The following is a 17,254-nucleotide window of genomic DNA, read 5'->3' as shown; positions in this document are numbered from 1 at the left end:
TACACTTGGAGAGTGCAGAGCAAGCCCTGCCTCTTAGACCAGGAGCTTGGGAGTCAGGACTCCTGGGTTCTCTTCCTGTCGCTACTGGCTGTCTGGCCTCGTTCCAGTTAGCCTTCAGTTGAGTGGGCACAGTGTTCCTTGGGGGCAGAGGCGTGCAAAGCAGCTGATGAAAAGGTGACGGAGGCTGCAAATGCTGCTTGTAACCAAAGAGGAGGCCATGGCCAGAGTACTGACTGGGACTTGGGAGACCTAGGCCCTGTTCTCAGCTCTGCCACTAGCCTGCTGCAGGACCATGAGCAAGTCACTTCACCTCTGTGCCTCAGTTTCCCCATCTGTAAAGAGGGGCTATGTATTGCTACCTCCTTTAAGCACTGAGATCTAGAGGCAAAACAGCTAGGAATAACCCTTTCACCCACCTGGCTACTCCAAGCTGTAACAGTTCTATTGTAGCGGGAGCCTGACGATCAGCGATCCGCTTCCATAGTCACTGAGCATCTGAATTCTCAAGTGTTGCTCGATGAACTGGCTTGTGTCGAAAGCAGCCCTCTGGCTGTGCCAGAGACCTTCACCCACCTATGTAGAAGCTAAGCACTGTGCCTGGGATTTGTGACTGATGTGTTTGTGGTGGTTCTTGCAGGTGTAATGGTGGCTATCCTTCTGGAGCGTGGGCATACTGGACTGAGGAAGGCCTGGTATCTGGCGGACTCTATGACTCCCACGTGGGTAAGCCGGAAGCCATGCAGGCTGTCAGTGCTAACCAAGGGAGTTGGACTATGTGGGTGTCATGGTTACAGGGCTAGCCTCTGAACCTTTTGCTGCTCTGAAAGCACCCACCCACACACCCTGAAACAAGCATGAGGCTTTATGCCCTCTCCTTCCTTGGGGTAGAATCCCACAGTCTTCCCGCTCTTGGACAGGGTCCTGGGCTGCAGCGCCCTGTGCATGACTCCAGCAGCCCTTTGCCCTGGTGGTTCTTCCCTTTGTGACCTGTGGTGAGCACAGTGACACAAAGCAACCATCTTGAAAACCTAAATATTGTTTGTGTAGCCACTGAACAAAGCATAAGAGAAGAGGTTTCTTTAAAACCAGAGGGTGTCTGTCTTGCGTTGGCCTGTTGGTCTTACTCACAACTCCACCTCATCCCTCAAGGTCCGGGTTCAACATGGTGTGCGCGCTCTCTCTCTCTCTCTCTCTCTCTCTCTGCCCTTGAGGGACTGACTTTTAAATGCAGCCAGAGGCTTTCTCCCTCCCTTTCTTGAGCTTGGCTCTGCTGCCAGTTAGAGCTCGCCAGGATGTTGGAGGCGGCTCTAGTGTGTGTGTGAAAGCGTACTGGGAAGGATACATGTCCACACTGACACCCTCCTCGTCGCATTAGCAGACAATCAGTCCACATATACGCGCACGGTAACCATCCTTACAACACAGCCACAGCATTCATAAACAAGCGCAGGGCAGCTCCAGCTGCCTCACTAGGGACCAGCTACTAGTTCGTCTTTTAGAGATGACGAATGGCTCTAATGTAAGGAATGTAGAGATGGAAGGTTTGGCTCTAGCAGAGACCTGTCCCTTAGGGTAGCACAGGCAAGTCGCCATGAGTCATTCTCTTCTCCACGCACTGAAGGGTTTGTGGTGCATAATTGCCAGGCCCCCATGGCAAACTGGACCTAAATTCCAAAGGTCCCTGGATTCTGCAGCAGGCTGGGATCTCTGCGGCAGTGTTAAACATTTGAATTATGAAAGCTAATACATCAGTTGTCATGCTAATATTTGTGTCAAGTTTGATCATGCTGCAGACTTGTACTGATGACCCAGTTAGACATCATGGAGGGGATGGAAGTGCTAGTAACTGAGTTGGGGATTCTTGACCGTAGGGAGGCATAAAGGAGGTTGAGTATGTGAGCTGAGTGCATTTGCTGGCTGTTCATTTCTATCCATCAGCAGTGGACGTATCAGAGATGTGACTTGGTTTATCATTAGGTTTCAGAGTTAACACCATGAGATAATGGGTAGGTTGTGTCTGCAGAAAGAGCTGTTTCAGGCAGACTCCGGAAGATATCACCGCATCACTTTACACTTAGGGATTTGAGAGTGTTGGGGCAGGGGGCTGTGGAGTGGTGGGGTACGTGGGGCCCTGCAGCACTCTGGGAGAGCAGCCTCTGAAAGAGGTTGGTGGGGGAGAAGCTGTCTGACCTCTTCTGTCTAACCCAACAGGCTGCAGACCATACTCCATCCCTCCATGTGAGCACCACGTCAATGGGTCTCGACCCTCGTGCACTGGGGAGCAAGGGGACACCCCAAGGTGCGACAGACACTGTGAAGCAGGCTACTCACCTTCATATGAGAGTGACAAACACTTTGGTAAGAGGAAGCCACTTGCCCCAGCCTACCAGTGCACTTCTCTTGCCTTTAGATTCCGAAAGACCCTCCTGTGCAGGGTCAGAACCATGGCCTTGGTTCGTAGCCTGTCGCCGGGAGTTGTGAGCACTACGTGAACAGTAGTATTCAGGTCCCTAGTGTAGTAAGATGAGGCCCTGAAATATAAACTATTGTGTCAGAGGCCTAGTCTGAGGCCTGAAGCCTGAACCAAAGTACTTCCAGGCACTGCTAAGCCTGGTAGCTACTGACAACACGTAGCATGGCTGATTTCTTTAATGAAAAGTGTATGTCGCAACCACTGGCCTTCCTGTGCAGGGGTGGAATGTCCCTCTGGCTACCACAGCACTTGGGTGTCCAGTGTAGTTTGAGCTGTTGCTTTTTAATGTGCTGCAGCAGCTAGAAACAAGGAGAGCCAGCGCCGCATGGCCAGCAACTAGTGTCCCCGGGCCAGCAACTAGTGTCCCCAGACCAGCGTGAGACCCTCTGGCTGTGGGTGGATGGGTGACTGCTTAGAACCACAGTAAAAACGTGCCCCTGCTGAGAGAAGAGGAACCGCACAGGAGCCCACTATTGCATCCCTTCACGGGAGAGCCATTCCAAGTGCACAGGCACTGCGCTCTGGAGCTCTGACATCTGCTGGCACCCGACCAAGCCCCTGCAGTGCCCTTGCCGTGGTGCTGTTCAGGCATAGAACTGGTGCAGAGGGCACTTGGCAGAACTTCCACTGGCTCTGGGGAGGTCTCTGGTCCTGGGATATTCACATTCTCCAGGAGCCCTTGCCTTGAATCCTCCTTTCCCAGCTGGATTTGGTGTTTGTCAGCTGAGGTTAGTCCGTGCCAGAGTGAACCCCATATTGGAAGTTCCCTGAACTCTCCATGTGTGTCCCTGTACTCGGGCTTAGCCAGATGGTGAAACTGAGGCACATTCTGCTCTCACTTGTGCTGGGCACTCTAGGGTTTGCAGGAGGTTCTGTCTAGCTGCATCCCTGCAGAAAAGCCCAATATCCAGCATCTCAAAGTGTCTGTAAACTGCACTGGCAAATCGGTAGCTAGAGTGGCATGATGCTGTATGATGAGCCCTCTCCTGCTGGAGCAGCGGCAGCTTTCCTTTACTATGCAGGAAAGTTAAATCTGTAAGATGGAGGAAACTCATCCCCTGCCACGAGGGTAGTGAAGCGTGGCGCAACCAGTTTGACAGACCGTTGTTCTCTTTTTTTCTTTTGTTTTTTGACTGGGAGCAAAGTCAATTAGTGGTTTCTGATTTCACATCCTCCAGTGCTCAGGAGTACGCTCACCCCTCAACGGCAGGGTCCCGCATGGACCTCAGAGCAGACTGGCTCGCAGTGAAGATACTAGAGGCTAATCCAGGGGTAGTTAACCTATGGCACATGTGCCGAAGGCAGCACGTGAGCTGATTTTCAGTGGCACTCACACTGCTCGGGTCCTGGCCACCAATCCGGGGGGCCCTGCATTTTAATTTAATTTTAAATGAAGCTTTTTAAACATTTAAAAAACCTTATTTACTTTACATACAACAATAGTTTAGTTATATAATATAGACTTATAGAAAGAGACCTTCTAAAAACATTAATGTATTACTGGCACACACAACATTAAATTAGAGTGAATAAATGAAGACTTGGCACAGCACTTTTGAAAGGTTGCTGACCCCCAGGCTAACCACTGCAGCTTCCACTGGGTCTGGGTGAGTTGATGTAGATGCCCACAACTTCTGAGGTATATCTGCTTCTGATCTGCAGGAGCTACGTCTTACAATGTCCCTCCCAGCGAGAAGGAGATAATGGCTGAGATCTACAAGAATGGCCCAGTAGAGGGAGCATTTGCTGTGTACGAGGACTTCCTCATGTACAAGTCTGGTAAGCATTACAACCAGGCCTTGGCGTGTTAGCTGAGCAAATGCTTCACAGACAGAGGGGGTGAGTGTTGCTGGGTGAAGTTTTCTGGGTTGCGTTAGGAAGAATATCAGACTGATCACAGGCACCCTCTCTTGGCCTTTAAAATGAACATGCTGGGCAAGTGTGACACTTCACACAGGGTAAGGCACATACTGTTATCTTTGGGTGCATGCCTGGCCCTCCTCATTGCAGTTTTATCACGTATTTGGGGAAACTGAGGCAGAGGTTTAGCCAAATTTTAAAGGGCAGCCTTTGATTTTTTTGAGTGCCTAATGTGAGAACTTGGACACAGCTTCCAGAGGCTTTCAGCCATAGCTTCTGCTGATCCCTGTGGGAGTCATGGATGCTTGACACCTCTGAAAACCAGGTCCAAGTCAGGCACCCAAACAGGTCAGTATCTTCAAGTGACCAAGTGCCTTGCCTAAGGGCACCCCAGGGAGTTAGTGCCCAAAGTGGGCACTGAGATCATGACTCCCAGTTCGCCAAGACTGCTCCCTCTTCAGACTAATTCTTCCCCACTCACGCACTCCTCTCCCTCAGCCGTCTTCGAACGTGGATTGAGTGTTTGTTGCTGCTTCCTTTTGAGACTTGGCTATGCAGTGTGTGAGGAACACACACAGCCCCACGGCCTTTCTGGAGTTTGGCAATACTAGGAAAGTCACCTCTGGTTTTGTATTGAGAGAACTTTTTCATAACTTCAGGTGTGTTTGAATGAAAATTTCCTTGCCCAAAAATGTTTTTTGTTGGTTTAAAAAAACCCAAAAAAACCTTACCCTTCATTTGTGCTTCCTTCATCTCTTGGTGCTCTGATACCATAAGAACTTGAAATAAACTAATGAAATAACATCAATTCTAAGTCCCCATCCCTTCCACCCGCCCCCAAGTGGAGTCCACAGTAGGAAAACTAGGGCCCTTGACTAGGATCTCGTTTCATATCACCCCCTGCAGGTGTTTACCAGCATGTCTCCGGAGGAGAGGTTGGTGGCCATGCTATCAGAATCCTTGGTTGGGGCGTAGAAAATGGCACCCCCTACTGGCTGGCTGCAAACTCCTGGAACACTGACTGGGGTGACAATGGTAAGCAGCCAGGATGTACTTTGGAGCAGACGAGAATGGTGGATTTGTTTTCTCTTTCTAGAGGGTTAATCTGCCTGCCTTTAAACCTTGGTATAACTGGAGCGCTCATAGGAAGCAGGAGTTTAAAGACCTTCTCTTCCTTCTAGCAGGCTGGCTAGGAATAGCCAGATTCTGTTTGTTTAGCAGGAAAGTACTGACCTAGCTGGCAGAGCCTGGAGCTAAACCTTGCACAGTCCATGAGCTTGTGCAGTGGGCATTTCATGCAGTGCTGCTGATCTGGTTGTATGACCTTGTAGGAGATGGGTGATTGGGTGTCTCCAGCAGGGCTCTCCAGATACTGACTGATCCTGCCTGCGTAAGCTTTTCTATGGTTTTCTTCACCCTGGTGCTCAGAGCATCTCCCATCTGTTCTCACAACACCCCTTTGAAACAGGGAAGCCTCCTCCTCCACTGAGGGGGAACTGAGACAGGGACTTACTCAAGGTCAGCTAGGAAGTCCCTCCCAGTGGCATTTTGGACCCATGGGAAGTCTCTTGGGTTTGGGTTTTGGTGAGCCTTCCCTGCCCCATGGCTTCAGATAGGGGGCGAGATAAGATGGAAGTAGCTGATCAGTAGTCTTCATGCCCTTAATTGTGTGACTGACTGACAACAGAGAGGAGAAACAGTGGCTGAAGCAACTCTGCTGGGGAAGGGGAGGGTGGTGTAGTGGGTAGTTCACTGGGCAGGGGGTTCATAGGTTCAGTTCTGGGCTTGGTCAGACTCCCTGTGTGATCCTGGGCCAAGTCGTTCTCTACCCTGTGCTTTAGTTCCCTCTGTCAGAGCTCCCTCCAGGGGTGGGAAGGGGCTAAATCCAACGGCTGAGGCACTCTATGGCCCTCGTAAGCATAATAAAAGGATCTCACCTGGCCTAACATGGGGGGCTGACCTGTGAGTAACAGGGAGCCTTAGCAGAAGTGCAGGAAGTGAGCATACATCTTCTAACAAGAGAAGAGGGCCTGGAGCTCTGATGCCCAGAAGGAACTCAGGCCATCATGCCACAGGGAGTGTTTGATGCCAGTCTGGAGAGTAAGAATGCCCTAGGTTGACTTTTTTTTCCTCTCCCACGTGGGATTAGTGACTCTCTCTTTAAAACCTCTCCAGGTTTCTTTAAAATCCTCCGAGGGCAGGACCACTGCGGAATCGAATCAGAGATAGTGGCTGGCATCCCCAAAACAGAATTGTACTGGAAGAGGATCTAACCCCCTGGCTTGGGTGCAACTGAAGACATCAAACTACAGATAATCATGCCTCTGATTCTTATATCCAGGAGCAGGCTGGGCACAGAGCCTGCACTCATGAGACTATGGTTGAAGCTACTTATTAAAACCTTTTTATCTTGTTTAGTTGTGTGTTGGGGATGAAGGAGGTGGTTTCTGTATCCATGCGCTAGCTGCCTTTTCTACTGGAGCTCTCTGCTCCCCAGCCAGTTTGTGTGGCTTCGCTACACACAAGCATTCCCTTCTCAAAGGACTGAGCTAGAAGTGACAGCTCATCACTCACCACAATATTGGGATGACTGAGAAACTCTGGTTTTTACCAGCCTTGTTCAGTGAACCCTCTTGTCCGAGCTTGGGTGAAGCAATCACTTCATTTTGGAAACACACCAGGATAGGCCAAAGTACCTGGATGGTCTGGGAGGCAGGACTGGATGACCTAGGGGGTCTCTTCCATCTCTAAGACAATGCATGCAGCTGCAGCCTTGCTGGCTGCTGTCCCCAAGTTTGACTTCTGCACTGCTGTGTGCCCAGAGACCTAGCTGCTCAGAAGTGGGTATGTGCCAACCCTTGTCTATGTTGTAAACATTGCACATGCACTTCTGAAAACATATGCCTAGGTTTATTTGCTAACCTTGTTTCCTGAGTAGGGGGAGCCTATTAATGACACAATACTGATGGGCTGGCTCTGGATGGAGTAGAATAAGGCTCTCCTACAACTAAGCTGTTCATAATATCTTCCTCTGCTTAGTGTTTTTTTTTTAAATAAACCACTTGGCTCCTCAACCAGTTATCACCCCCCAGACCTGTAATATGATCAACTAGCCTGTTTATACTGGCACATGGATGCTAAGAACATCTAACTGAACTAAAGCAACTGTGGTGTTCAAATGAAGGTCAATGTGGGGCTTGCGGATAAAATTAATTGGGCAGGGTTGCTGCCTCTCTTCTTCTGGCAGATGCTTATCTCAAAGTGTGGTTCAGCAGATTGGTTGAAAGCAGCCTTTGGGCAGTAGGCTGACTCTGCAATGGCAATTCTGTCCTATAGTGCTTTAGTGACTGCAAATTTGAATTCAGGCTGGGTAGGAGAAGAGGGTTCTGTATGATTCTCAAGGCTTGTCTGTATGATGGGGAATGCACACTCCAGGGGTGAGGCTTCTAAAGTGCACTAACCTAGAAATGGAACTAGGTTGAGCAGGCACCAGCAGGGTCTACCTGGACAAATCAATGCATGTTAGAATGCTTTAAGAGTCACCTGCCTGTGGTGCTAATGGCCTGTGTAGTCAAGCCGTAACTTCAACTCACTTGTAGCTTGTGCAACTAGTAATCTAGCTAACATTTTTAGCTGAGGAGGGGGAAGGGGCTGGAATTGGATGGATGAAGAATGGTGTGTGCATGGGAGGTGGTGGCACTAATTTAGTTAACTGCTGCTAGTGTAACAAGCTGGAAGAGCCTGGTGGTTAAAGCAGAGGGCAGGTTTTGCTTACTGGAGAGATTCCCTGCTCCTGCAGTGAGTAACACCTGGGGAGTAGACTTGCATTTTGTGTTTAAAGATGGACTCTAACTTCTGTTGCAATCACTTATCCACTAGTAACATGGCTTCAGTGTAGCTGAATGGAACAATTGTGCCAATAAAAGATTTCTCCAAGCTCTTGTACTGTGTCCTTGGAGGCAGTAACAGGAATGAGTTCACAATGGGCCTCCCAGGTTAGGCTTGAAGTGGAGCATAGGCAAAAAAATGTGATTTCATGCCTCTCACAAGGGTGTTCTTCTACCCTGTGCAAGCTGTAAGGTCCCTATTACTATACTGAGCACCTCCCACCTTCAGTATTTGTCCTCACAGCCCCCCTCTACTTTAGGGAGTGCTACTCTCCCTTTCCCCAGTGGGGAGTGGGGGCCCACAGACTAACCAAGGGGATTTAAACTGCACTACCTCACTCCTGCCTGGATCCCCCTCCAGTGCATGGTCAGAGTTTAGTAAGCCAATTGGATTTATCCAAGCCCCTGTGCTGAGCTGGGGCAGTAGGGACTGAGGGAGGTTTGGGCATACCCCCCCCCAGCAGGAATTCAGGCACTCTGGAGGTTAGGCACCAGCTGATTGGGTGGTCACACCCTCCAATGTTGGCTTTAGGTGCTTACAGTAACAGTTGTCCAAGAGCCTCTAGTGCAGCATGAAACTGAATTGAGATGTACAGTGCCAGTCTGCTGCTCTAAGCAGGGCCTCATCCTTCTCTACCTCAAACTCTTCTGGCATGAGACCTCCTTCAGCAACTGGCACTAACCCCCCTTTAACAGCTCTGGCTCCACCTCTTTTACATGCTTGGCCTGGAGCAGTGATTTGACAGCTCAGGATTGAAGCAAGCAATGCCTCTCAGTGCAAAATTTATTCTTCACTAGTCCAGCAGATACCTCAGGGTTTTAACAAGCACAGTGAATAAACAGCCTCAGCTGTTAACTGATTGAGAAGCTAAGGTCTTGGCTACACTGGCACAGCCCTGCAACTGTCTTGCTCAGGGGTGTGAAAAAAGCACCAGTGTAAACAGTGCCCCAGGCCTGTAAGCTAATCCCCTCAGGGAGGTGGAGTACCTACAGCTCTGGGAGAGCTCTTCCCTCTTCCCTTTCTCTCTCCTCCCCCCCCCCCCCCTTGCTGGTGCCTTGACAACACTCACACTTCAAAGCACTCCTGCAGCAGCGCTTTGGAGTTTCAAGTGAAGGGACCACAGATTGAAGCTCAATGTACAATACAGGCCATAAGACTGCCACATACTTCCTGCTTGAATTAGAAAAACCCATCCACTTGTTGATGTAAAATTTGCCAGCACTAGAGAATCCATCACACCCTGAAGTAAGCTGTTGCAATGATTACTCACTGTTAAACTCAGACCAGCCCTAAGGTATAATTTTATCTAGCTTCAGTTCCAGCCATTACATCATGTTCCACCTTTGTCTGCTAGACTGAAGAGTTATTACATATGTTCCCCATACACCTACTGATTAAGTTACAGAATGTTAAGCAGTGACTCAAATAGCTTGAGATCCCAGAGTCTACCACTGCCAGGCATCTCTTTAATTTGTGCTGCTTCTGCTTTTTAAGTGTAGAAGTGTTCCTATAGGAAGACTGAAATGTTGTGCAAAGCTTTCCCAGGTAGAGCAATGTCTTCCCACCTGTCAACTAAGATTTCACTACACAGTGTCATTAGCCAGCTGAATAATGGAAGCTGACGACTTCTTGGTAAAGAAATTTATTGTTGAGAAGGGAAGCTGAGAACTTAAGCCCAGACCTCTCAGCATAAAGAGCAAACACAACAATATTCACATCAACGTTGAATTAAGCTAAGTATGTACACAGATCACCATGGAGTAGAGCTCACCCTGTAATAGCATTGTAGTGCTGTACTGGTCAAACACCGAACCACGAGACAGTTCCTGGTAGAGATCCCAACTCCTAAACGTCACCTACCTTTCCCACAATGGGTGCACATCTACCACTCCAGCTGCTTCTGCTGTTTAAAAGCAGCCACATCAAGCTTGCTTTGGGGAACAAGGTTTAATGGGGGGAAAGTTGCTTCCCAGAACAGCACTGATAATAGCCCGTCAGCCCTCTCCTCCAGGGCCATACTCCACTAGACGTTAATGAAAAGCAGGGGAGTCACTTATGGCACACTAGTCCACAATGTAACAGTAGGTGGGGTGAGTCAGAGCTACAGCAAGTGTCTATCCTCCTTAAAAACACACTTACCTCTATTCAAAGACACTGCTTTAAAACTTGAGCTGTGCTAGCTAAAAGACAAATGGGGGGAGGGTTAATATTGAGGACACCTTCTGAACACAGCCAACCCACCTGTTTTTAAACAGACTTCCTGGTGCCAGCCCTACTACTTCTACAGTCATCACAGGAAGAGCCTTTAAAAGTTTGTTTCAGAGCTGGTTGGAGAATTTTCTTGAGTCCAGAGAGACAAGTGTGTGTTTCCTTCATGAAGGTCCTTCAGGACAGATTTGTGAAGATTGCCACCTGCTGAAATTGGCAAGACAAGGCTAAGTTCAGAGCTGCAGTAAGTGGAACTCCGCCAGTGCAGCTGAAAGCAGCCCATAAGTCTCAGTCTGAAGAATTTCCATTCTTGTCTCCAGCAGAGGCACTTTGAGTTTTACAGGAGCTGGAAGCAATCGATAACATGGACAGGTAACAATATTCACTGTAGACTACATCTGAACAGCCAGTGTCCCGAAGGACACAGCCATAAGGGGTCAAAACCAGCATTGTGTGTATCTTCATTGCTGACAGTCCTGCAGGCTGTATCTGCGCACCTCAGACGGCATGGGTGAAAGGAACGCTGCTTTAGCCACAGAAAACTGGCATGTGACGAGAGTTATGTTTCTAAAGGAAGTTTGAATGCACAGGGAGCAGGTATGCAATCACCGTCCTTCCAGAGCCAATTAGTTGCCACTCTAACGAGGATACCTATATGCCTCTAAGCCATACTATCAGCCTGGGTGGAGGCACAAATACAGGAGAGGGACCAGGGGGAGAAAGATTCCAACATTCCACTTGTTCTCTCCAACCTCAGGAAGGTTTGCTGACTCCAGACCTGCCTTCTTGGCTCCCGTCACTAGCAGTACAGCTGTATCCTACCAGACTTCGCAGTCATTCCCCACCTATAAGCCATCCAGCCTGCCCCCACACATTCCCCACCTTAACTTTTGCTGAGAAATAAGCTTTGCATGTACTGCCATCTACTCAGCTTTCAGAAGACAGCACACGTCTTTCAGCCTCGGAGCTCTTTAAAAACTGTACAAAATGATCTCACGGGAAAGCTACATCCAAGTTATCACAATAGCTCTAATATTTAAGGCTAGTATCTCTTCACAATTCTTTAGCACAAGGATGGGAAGTCCCAGAACTTACGCACTCATCTCTGTACTGGAAGATCCCCAGCTATTTAGAGAAAGGGTCAGAAAACAGCCAGACATTGCCCTGGTGAATCGAAGGAATGGTGGCTTCCAAGATGGCTGACTTGCTGGAAACATTCAGTTGCTGAGCAATGAAAGTATGGAGTTCAGAACACACACAGGCCAGATGAGAGAATGCAAAGGCTCATGTCATGCAACTTTTTACAGGAGGGAAGTGTCAAAATCACAAGTGACAGACAATTTAAAAATTTGCTGGCCAGAATTAAGGTAAAAAAAGTCTCCCACAAAGAGGAAAAGTGAGTCTCAACCAGTCTTACTTGTAACCTGTTCATCCGAACAGCAAATGCAGCCAAATCCAGCTGCTAGTTAGTGACTGAAGCACACAATACTGTGAGCCAACCGACACCTTCAGACTTGCCATTCCATTCACAGCTTTAAGGGCATACACAGTCTGGCATCCCGCAGGGCAGCAGATCCAACAGGGAAGAGAGAAGAACCTGTCCCAACTTTATCCATCCACTGACCTTCACTCTCCCCATCAACCCTCTCCCCATCAACCCTCAGTTCTCGCTGGCCTGTACATACTCCTCTGATGCCTTTGACATCGCACTCAGATACTGCCAGCTCAGCGCTGCCAGAAGCATGGCGCACGAGAGGTAGATAGGGGAGTAATGGTTACGGGAGACCTCGACACCATTGGGCAAACTCATTGTCCGGATTGAGACGATGATCTGCTGGGTCTTGTTAGATGAAGGGTCTGTGCTTGGGACCTTCCGATAGATCTGGAGAGAGAAAAACCCATACAAGGTTAGGGAGTAACCCTAAAAACCACACCCCACAATTCCTATGACAATATATGGCTTCTGTGGAGGAGGTGCTATGCATATTCCAACAAGGTAACACTTGTTACCAGCAATCCAGCCAGTTTTTAAACCAAGGGGGGGATCAGAACCATGCTAACTTCCTTCTAGGCAGGGAAACTCGCCAAGAGGGAATATTTTACCTGAGCACTGTGCTAACTGAACTGAGTTTAGAGGATAAGCCCCCAGTTCAAGCCACATTAGCCAGAACTTGGTTTAATGTTTATTAATCCTGCTGATTCTCTGTTAGGGCACCTACAGCCCTATACGGGAGTCTATTATATAAATAGGGCCCTACCAATTTGACATGAAAAACGTGTCATGGACTGTGAAATAAGCCTTTCCCCATGAAATCAGATCTCCCTGAAATCTGCTAGTCCAGCCAAGCTGGGGAGGACAGAACTTGTCCTTCCCCAACACGGCCATTATCGGGGAGAGGAGGAGATGATCAGACCTACTTCCACAGACAGCACAGACATGAGGGTAATACACCCTCACATCTGCACTGCAACAGCCCCAGAGCTAGGGTCTGGGCTTCCACCCCCCACAACTCCTGCTGGGGACTGGGATGCTCAGGGTTAGGGCTTCCCACCCCCTGCGACTCTTGCTGGGGCTCCAGGCACCTGGTCTTGGGGCTTCTGTCCCCCACAGCTTGTGCCCAGGCTCTGGGCTTCTGTCTTTCTCACAGCTCCAGCTGGAGCTTGAGGTGCCTGGGCTCCGGGCTTCCCTGTCCCCACGGCTCCTGCTTGGGCTCGGGGCACCAAGGCTCGGGGCTTCAGTCCCCATGATTCCTGCTGGTACTCAGGGCTTCAACCACCCCCTGTGGCTCCTGACAGGGTTTGGGGCATCCATTTTTCAAATGGCACTGGCCCCTGGCCCATAGGCCCGTGCATTAATCTAGCACTGGCCATGACTAGCACCTCGGAGCTCCTGGCTGGGGCGCTCCCAGGAGCGTGGGGAGATCAGACCCACCCCAGGAGCCCATTCCAGCTGCAAGAAGCTCCACAGTTGCTGCCTTCAGAGCCCAGCTCTGAAGGCAGCACAGAAGTGAGGGTGGCAATTGTGTAAACTCCCCCACTCACCATGATCGATTTCTGAGTCAGGACCCCCACAGTTACAACACTGTGATATTTCAGATGTAAACATCTGAAATCATGAAACTGACCAATTTTAAAACCCTCTGGCCATGAAATTGGTAAGGACCTATATATAAGTCTAAGTAAACAAACATTAAAATGGTTTTTGCTTTGAAACCCTTGCTAGCTGCTCCAAATCCCAATGAAGACAGGACCTAGACGTGTTGTCATAAGACATGTTATTCCTATGGTTAGGTCAGGTTAGGCCAGAGCTACAAGGAATCTGTACAGCCACTAGGAGCTGTCTGACTCAAGGATTTGGAAAAGTATTTGCACCTTGCTAGCAAGGTCTATTAGACAAGTAACTCTGATTGACAGAACCAAGATATTTCCTGGCATGGACTGACCATACTGTTCTCAGACACTTCAGACAAGATGCTATCCACACAATGCAGGAAAAACAGGACAATGTTGTCAGCAGCAGCCACAGACACAACCATAGCTGGCCCTGCCTGGGGGGATGTGATGCCACCCTAAGCAGCTTCTTCCAAGAATCAACATTGTTTAAGCAGAATTCTCGGTTTCAACCTTCGTATGGAGGATGACAAAGGGTGAAATCTGGGCCCTGGGAAAGCAGAGAGTTTTGCTCTGGACTATAACTGAGGCAGGATTCTCCCAAAGTCCGCAAATGTAAATACTAACAAAGGGATTGTTTAAAGAGAAATTCCCCAGCAGAGAAGGGGCTATTAAATAACCCAGCTGATTGTGTCAGGCTTGTACCAGCCCTTAGTACACTTCCCTTTCCACCCAGCAGGGAAAAGCCACAGAATGCTTTACTGCGGCCTATTCGCTATTGAACTGAACAACAACAGGTAACTCCAGGCACCGGAAAAGGCTGCTTGGTTTGTACAACAGACACTTTGGTTTTTCAGTCTAAAAAAGTATGTGAGGACCCCAGGGCCATGGCATACAGCGTTTGTGATTGGTTCATTCAGACACTGCACAGCCACATCAGTGGCTTGGCGAGACTGGGGACCTAACCTATTTTTGTAACCCACCCCTCCTCTACCTTTCCCTTTCACCATCCTCTGCCTACTCATCTTGGTTGGGACATGTCTAACTTCAGACAGAGACAATCAGGTCAGCTGTCCATGGTAATGCAGCTCTCATTGATTCCAACGGGAGTACTGCAATAAGTGCAGTGGTACCTATTTAAGGAATGCACCACCCTGAAAAGACTGTTTTAGAAACAGATCAATCAGATCACTAACGTTTGTCACACAGACAGGGCAATTGACAGCCACAACAATTAAAGCTCTTTATTTTTTAAGATGCACTGGAAATATATGAACCTACCAGACTGGCATAAAGAAAATGAGAAATCCCCCGTTATATTTGCTCAGTAGGATACTGTGCAACATCCATACAAACCAGTACGTGGGGTTAAACACCCATACATGTTACACAATTCCATATAAAATCTGAAAATTATGAGTGAGGGCAGAGGTTAATACTGGCAGTTAGTCATCTCAACAGTAGTTTTCACTTCTGCAAAAAACGATAATTCTATTCTGAATTTATTATAAAAGCCACTCTTCTGTTTTCAGGGAAGTGCTAACACTTCTGGAGAATACACTTTCGACTATAAAGATTTACAGCACTAGAGAGGGGGCAGGGGGGAACTATGTTCCAGACTTTACTATTTCAAGCTTTTTCATGCTAATATCCTTGTTCCTAGATAATCTTCAATAGTTTTAGCTAAAGCAAAATGGCAGTTGCTAAACTGCTGGATATAGTGGAAACCCCAGTTTAACCCTAACAGCAGAACACTGAGGATTAAACAGGGAACAGCTACATTTGAATATGAGTCTTTCAAAGCAGATCACGAAACCTACCTCTTCCACATACTGGTACATTATAGCCTTGACTGCTTGTATGTTTGTGGCGTCCATCATTAAAGTGACAGCCTGTCCTTTCCGAATCTTCACTAGACCTCTAAACACCTGTTTGTTATTGTAACAGGCCGCCAGAGTGGCGATGGCCATCACCTAGGGAGAAATGACAAGCAGCACTGAATAGAGTGGAGTCATTCCTCGGGGGAAAGATCCACTCTCTCAAAACGAGGCAAAGACTCAAAATGCTTGGCAATCTCCACGTTGAATTTATTTAATATTGGAGAGGAAAAAAGAGGATCAGTATTAAATACTGTGTATAGAACTGAGAAGACATCCAGCCCCAAAGGGGGTGAAGGTGGGAGGGGGAAAAGACAATGAAAATATCTGGTTCAAACATCTGGAAACATTAACCTACCTGTGGAATAGCGCAGAAGTTGAAGACACTTTGGTTTTTCAGTCTAGATAAGTAGGTGAGGACATCGGGGATGTGGTGCAATGCATTTGTGATCAGTTCATTCATACACTGGACGGCCACATCAATGTTCTCTGGCTTGGTGAGATCTGACAACTTCTTGGCATACCTGCTCCAAACCTGGGAACGCCAACAGTACATAGGAACACCACTCAGCCATTAGCACTTTTCAGACATTCATATTCATAAGAGGGCCTGTATCAAACTGTCAAATACAAAGATCTTATTTTACTGCACCTAATTATTGTAATCAGACTTTGTTACAGTCAGAAGCAAGATCCTTAACACACAGTTCACTCTGACCTACTATTCCATTCAGTCCCATTCCCTTTCGACAAGGCACACTGGGAAAGAGAAAAATTGGACCCAGCTGGTAGCTCTGAAGTTAAGCATCCATGCCTTTGATTCAGAAAGGCACTTACACACACTTTAAAGCACAAGTAACTGCACTGACCTCGGTGGGCCTACTCACATGCTTAGAGTTACATGGTGTGTGTAAATGCTCTTCTGGATTGGGGTTGGTGCAGCAGACTCCCCTTGTTATGAAGATGGTCTCCCAATCTGAGTTTGGCCAACTCCTCTTAGATTACAGGAACCCTGTCCCATCCTGCAAACAGGGCTGGTGCATGGAGCAGAGTGACGGCATTCAAGATTGTCTGGAGAAACCTCCGCTGCCACAGACACTCTGATGAACAGATTTTATCCATGGGACAGGCATGCTGACAATTGACTTTCTGGCTATACCACTGTGAGATCTGACAGAAGAGTTTTGCCTAACTCCCTAAAGATTTGTGCAACTTCATTTGAAAAAAAACTAGAAACCTTTTATATCCCGAATAAGAACCAAAAGATAAATTCTGTGAAATAAGTCTCCTAACAAGTAGTCCTGCATAACTCTGTATCAAAGCAGTAACAGTATCTCCAGAGCTCATCAGAAAGGAATAGGAGTCTGCATCATTGCTCTAATACTTCCCTAATAAACCATATTAGGCAGAAGTTGTCATCTGAAAAGTGCTGGTTTCCCTTACCTCTCGGGGCCAGAATTCTCTTCCCTCCAGTTGGTCCTCCAGATAATCACGAATGATGTTGGTTTTCTGAAGAAAGAGGCCCATGGAATTGGCAAGCTCTGTGTCCTGTCCTACGATAAGGTCTTCTAGCTCTGATGCAGAGAACAGACGGGAAAGGCCAATCCCCACCAGCCCAGCAACATAGTGACAATACTGCAAGGTTTGGAAAGAACAAAATGAGTTGTGAAATGTCTCTCTCCTAGTCCATGTGGCTACATCCAAATTACTCCCCTAGGTTATTTATGGTTATTTAAGGTTGTTGGTGTCTTCCAGGGGACATTTCCCAAGATAGCTCCCATGCAGTTCAACTTGCTGCATATCAAGCCCATTTTGCTGAAAGTGTCAGTGATATTTG

At 48.0% G+C, this 17,254-nt stretch overlaps 2 protein-coding genes across 6 annotated transcripts in view; one reads left to right on the top strand and one right to left on the bottom strand.

Moving 5' to 3' along the window:
* Positions 1-8,272, top strand: part of CTSB (cathepsin B) — a 28,740-nt gene extending 20,468 nt beyond the window's left edge. The window contains exons 6-10 of the mRNA XM_030555216.1: positions 638-723; positions 2,212-2,358; positions 4,136-4,252; positions 5,240-5,368; positions 6,509-8,272. Coding sequence (XP_030411076.1) covers positions 638-723; positions 2,212-2,358; positions 4,136-4,252; positions 5,240-5,368; positions 6,509-6,606 — 577 coding nt within the window. The 3' untranslated portion in view covers positions 6,607-8,272. The remainder of the gene's footprint in view (positions 1-637; positions 724-2,211; positions 2,359-4,135; positions 4,253-5,239; positions 5,369-6,508) is intronic.
* A 1,575-nt stretch (positions 8,273-9,847) lies between these two features.
* The window catches only part of FDFT1 (farnesyl-diphosphate farnesyltransferase 1), a 58,334-nt gene continuing 50,927 nt past the window's right edge, over positions 9,848-17,254 (bottom strand). For 4 of the 5 annotated variants that reach the window (XM_030555212.1, XM_030555210.1, XM_030555209.1 and 1 more), the window contains 4 exons: positions 16,861-17,052; positions 15,776-15,952; positions 15,361-15,513; positions 9,848-12,311 (listed from right to left, as the gene is read on the bottom strand). In XM_030555212.1, the coding sequence (XP_030411072.1) occupies positions 12,090-12,311; positions 15,361-15,513; positions 15,776-15,952; positions 16,861-17,052 (744 nt within the window). In that variant the 3' untranslated portion in view covers positions 9,848-12,089. The remainder of the gene's footprint in view (positions 12,312-15,360; positions 15,514-15,775; positions 15,953-16,860; positions 17,053-17,254) is intronic. The other variant, XM_030555211.1, reaches the window with a different exon arrangement.

Source organism: Gopherus evgoodei, chromosome 3 (genome assembly GCF_007399415.2).
Source record: "Gopherus evgoodei ecotype Sinaloan lineage chromosome 3, rGopEvg1_v1.p, whole genome shotgun sequence".
In the NCBI taxonomy this organism is placed as follows: domain Eukaryota; kingdom Metazoa; phylum Chordata; order Testudines; family Testudinidae; genus Gopherus; species Gopherus evgoodei.
This window is presented reverse-complemented; position numbering and strand designations above follow the sequence as displayed.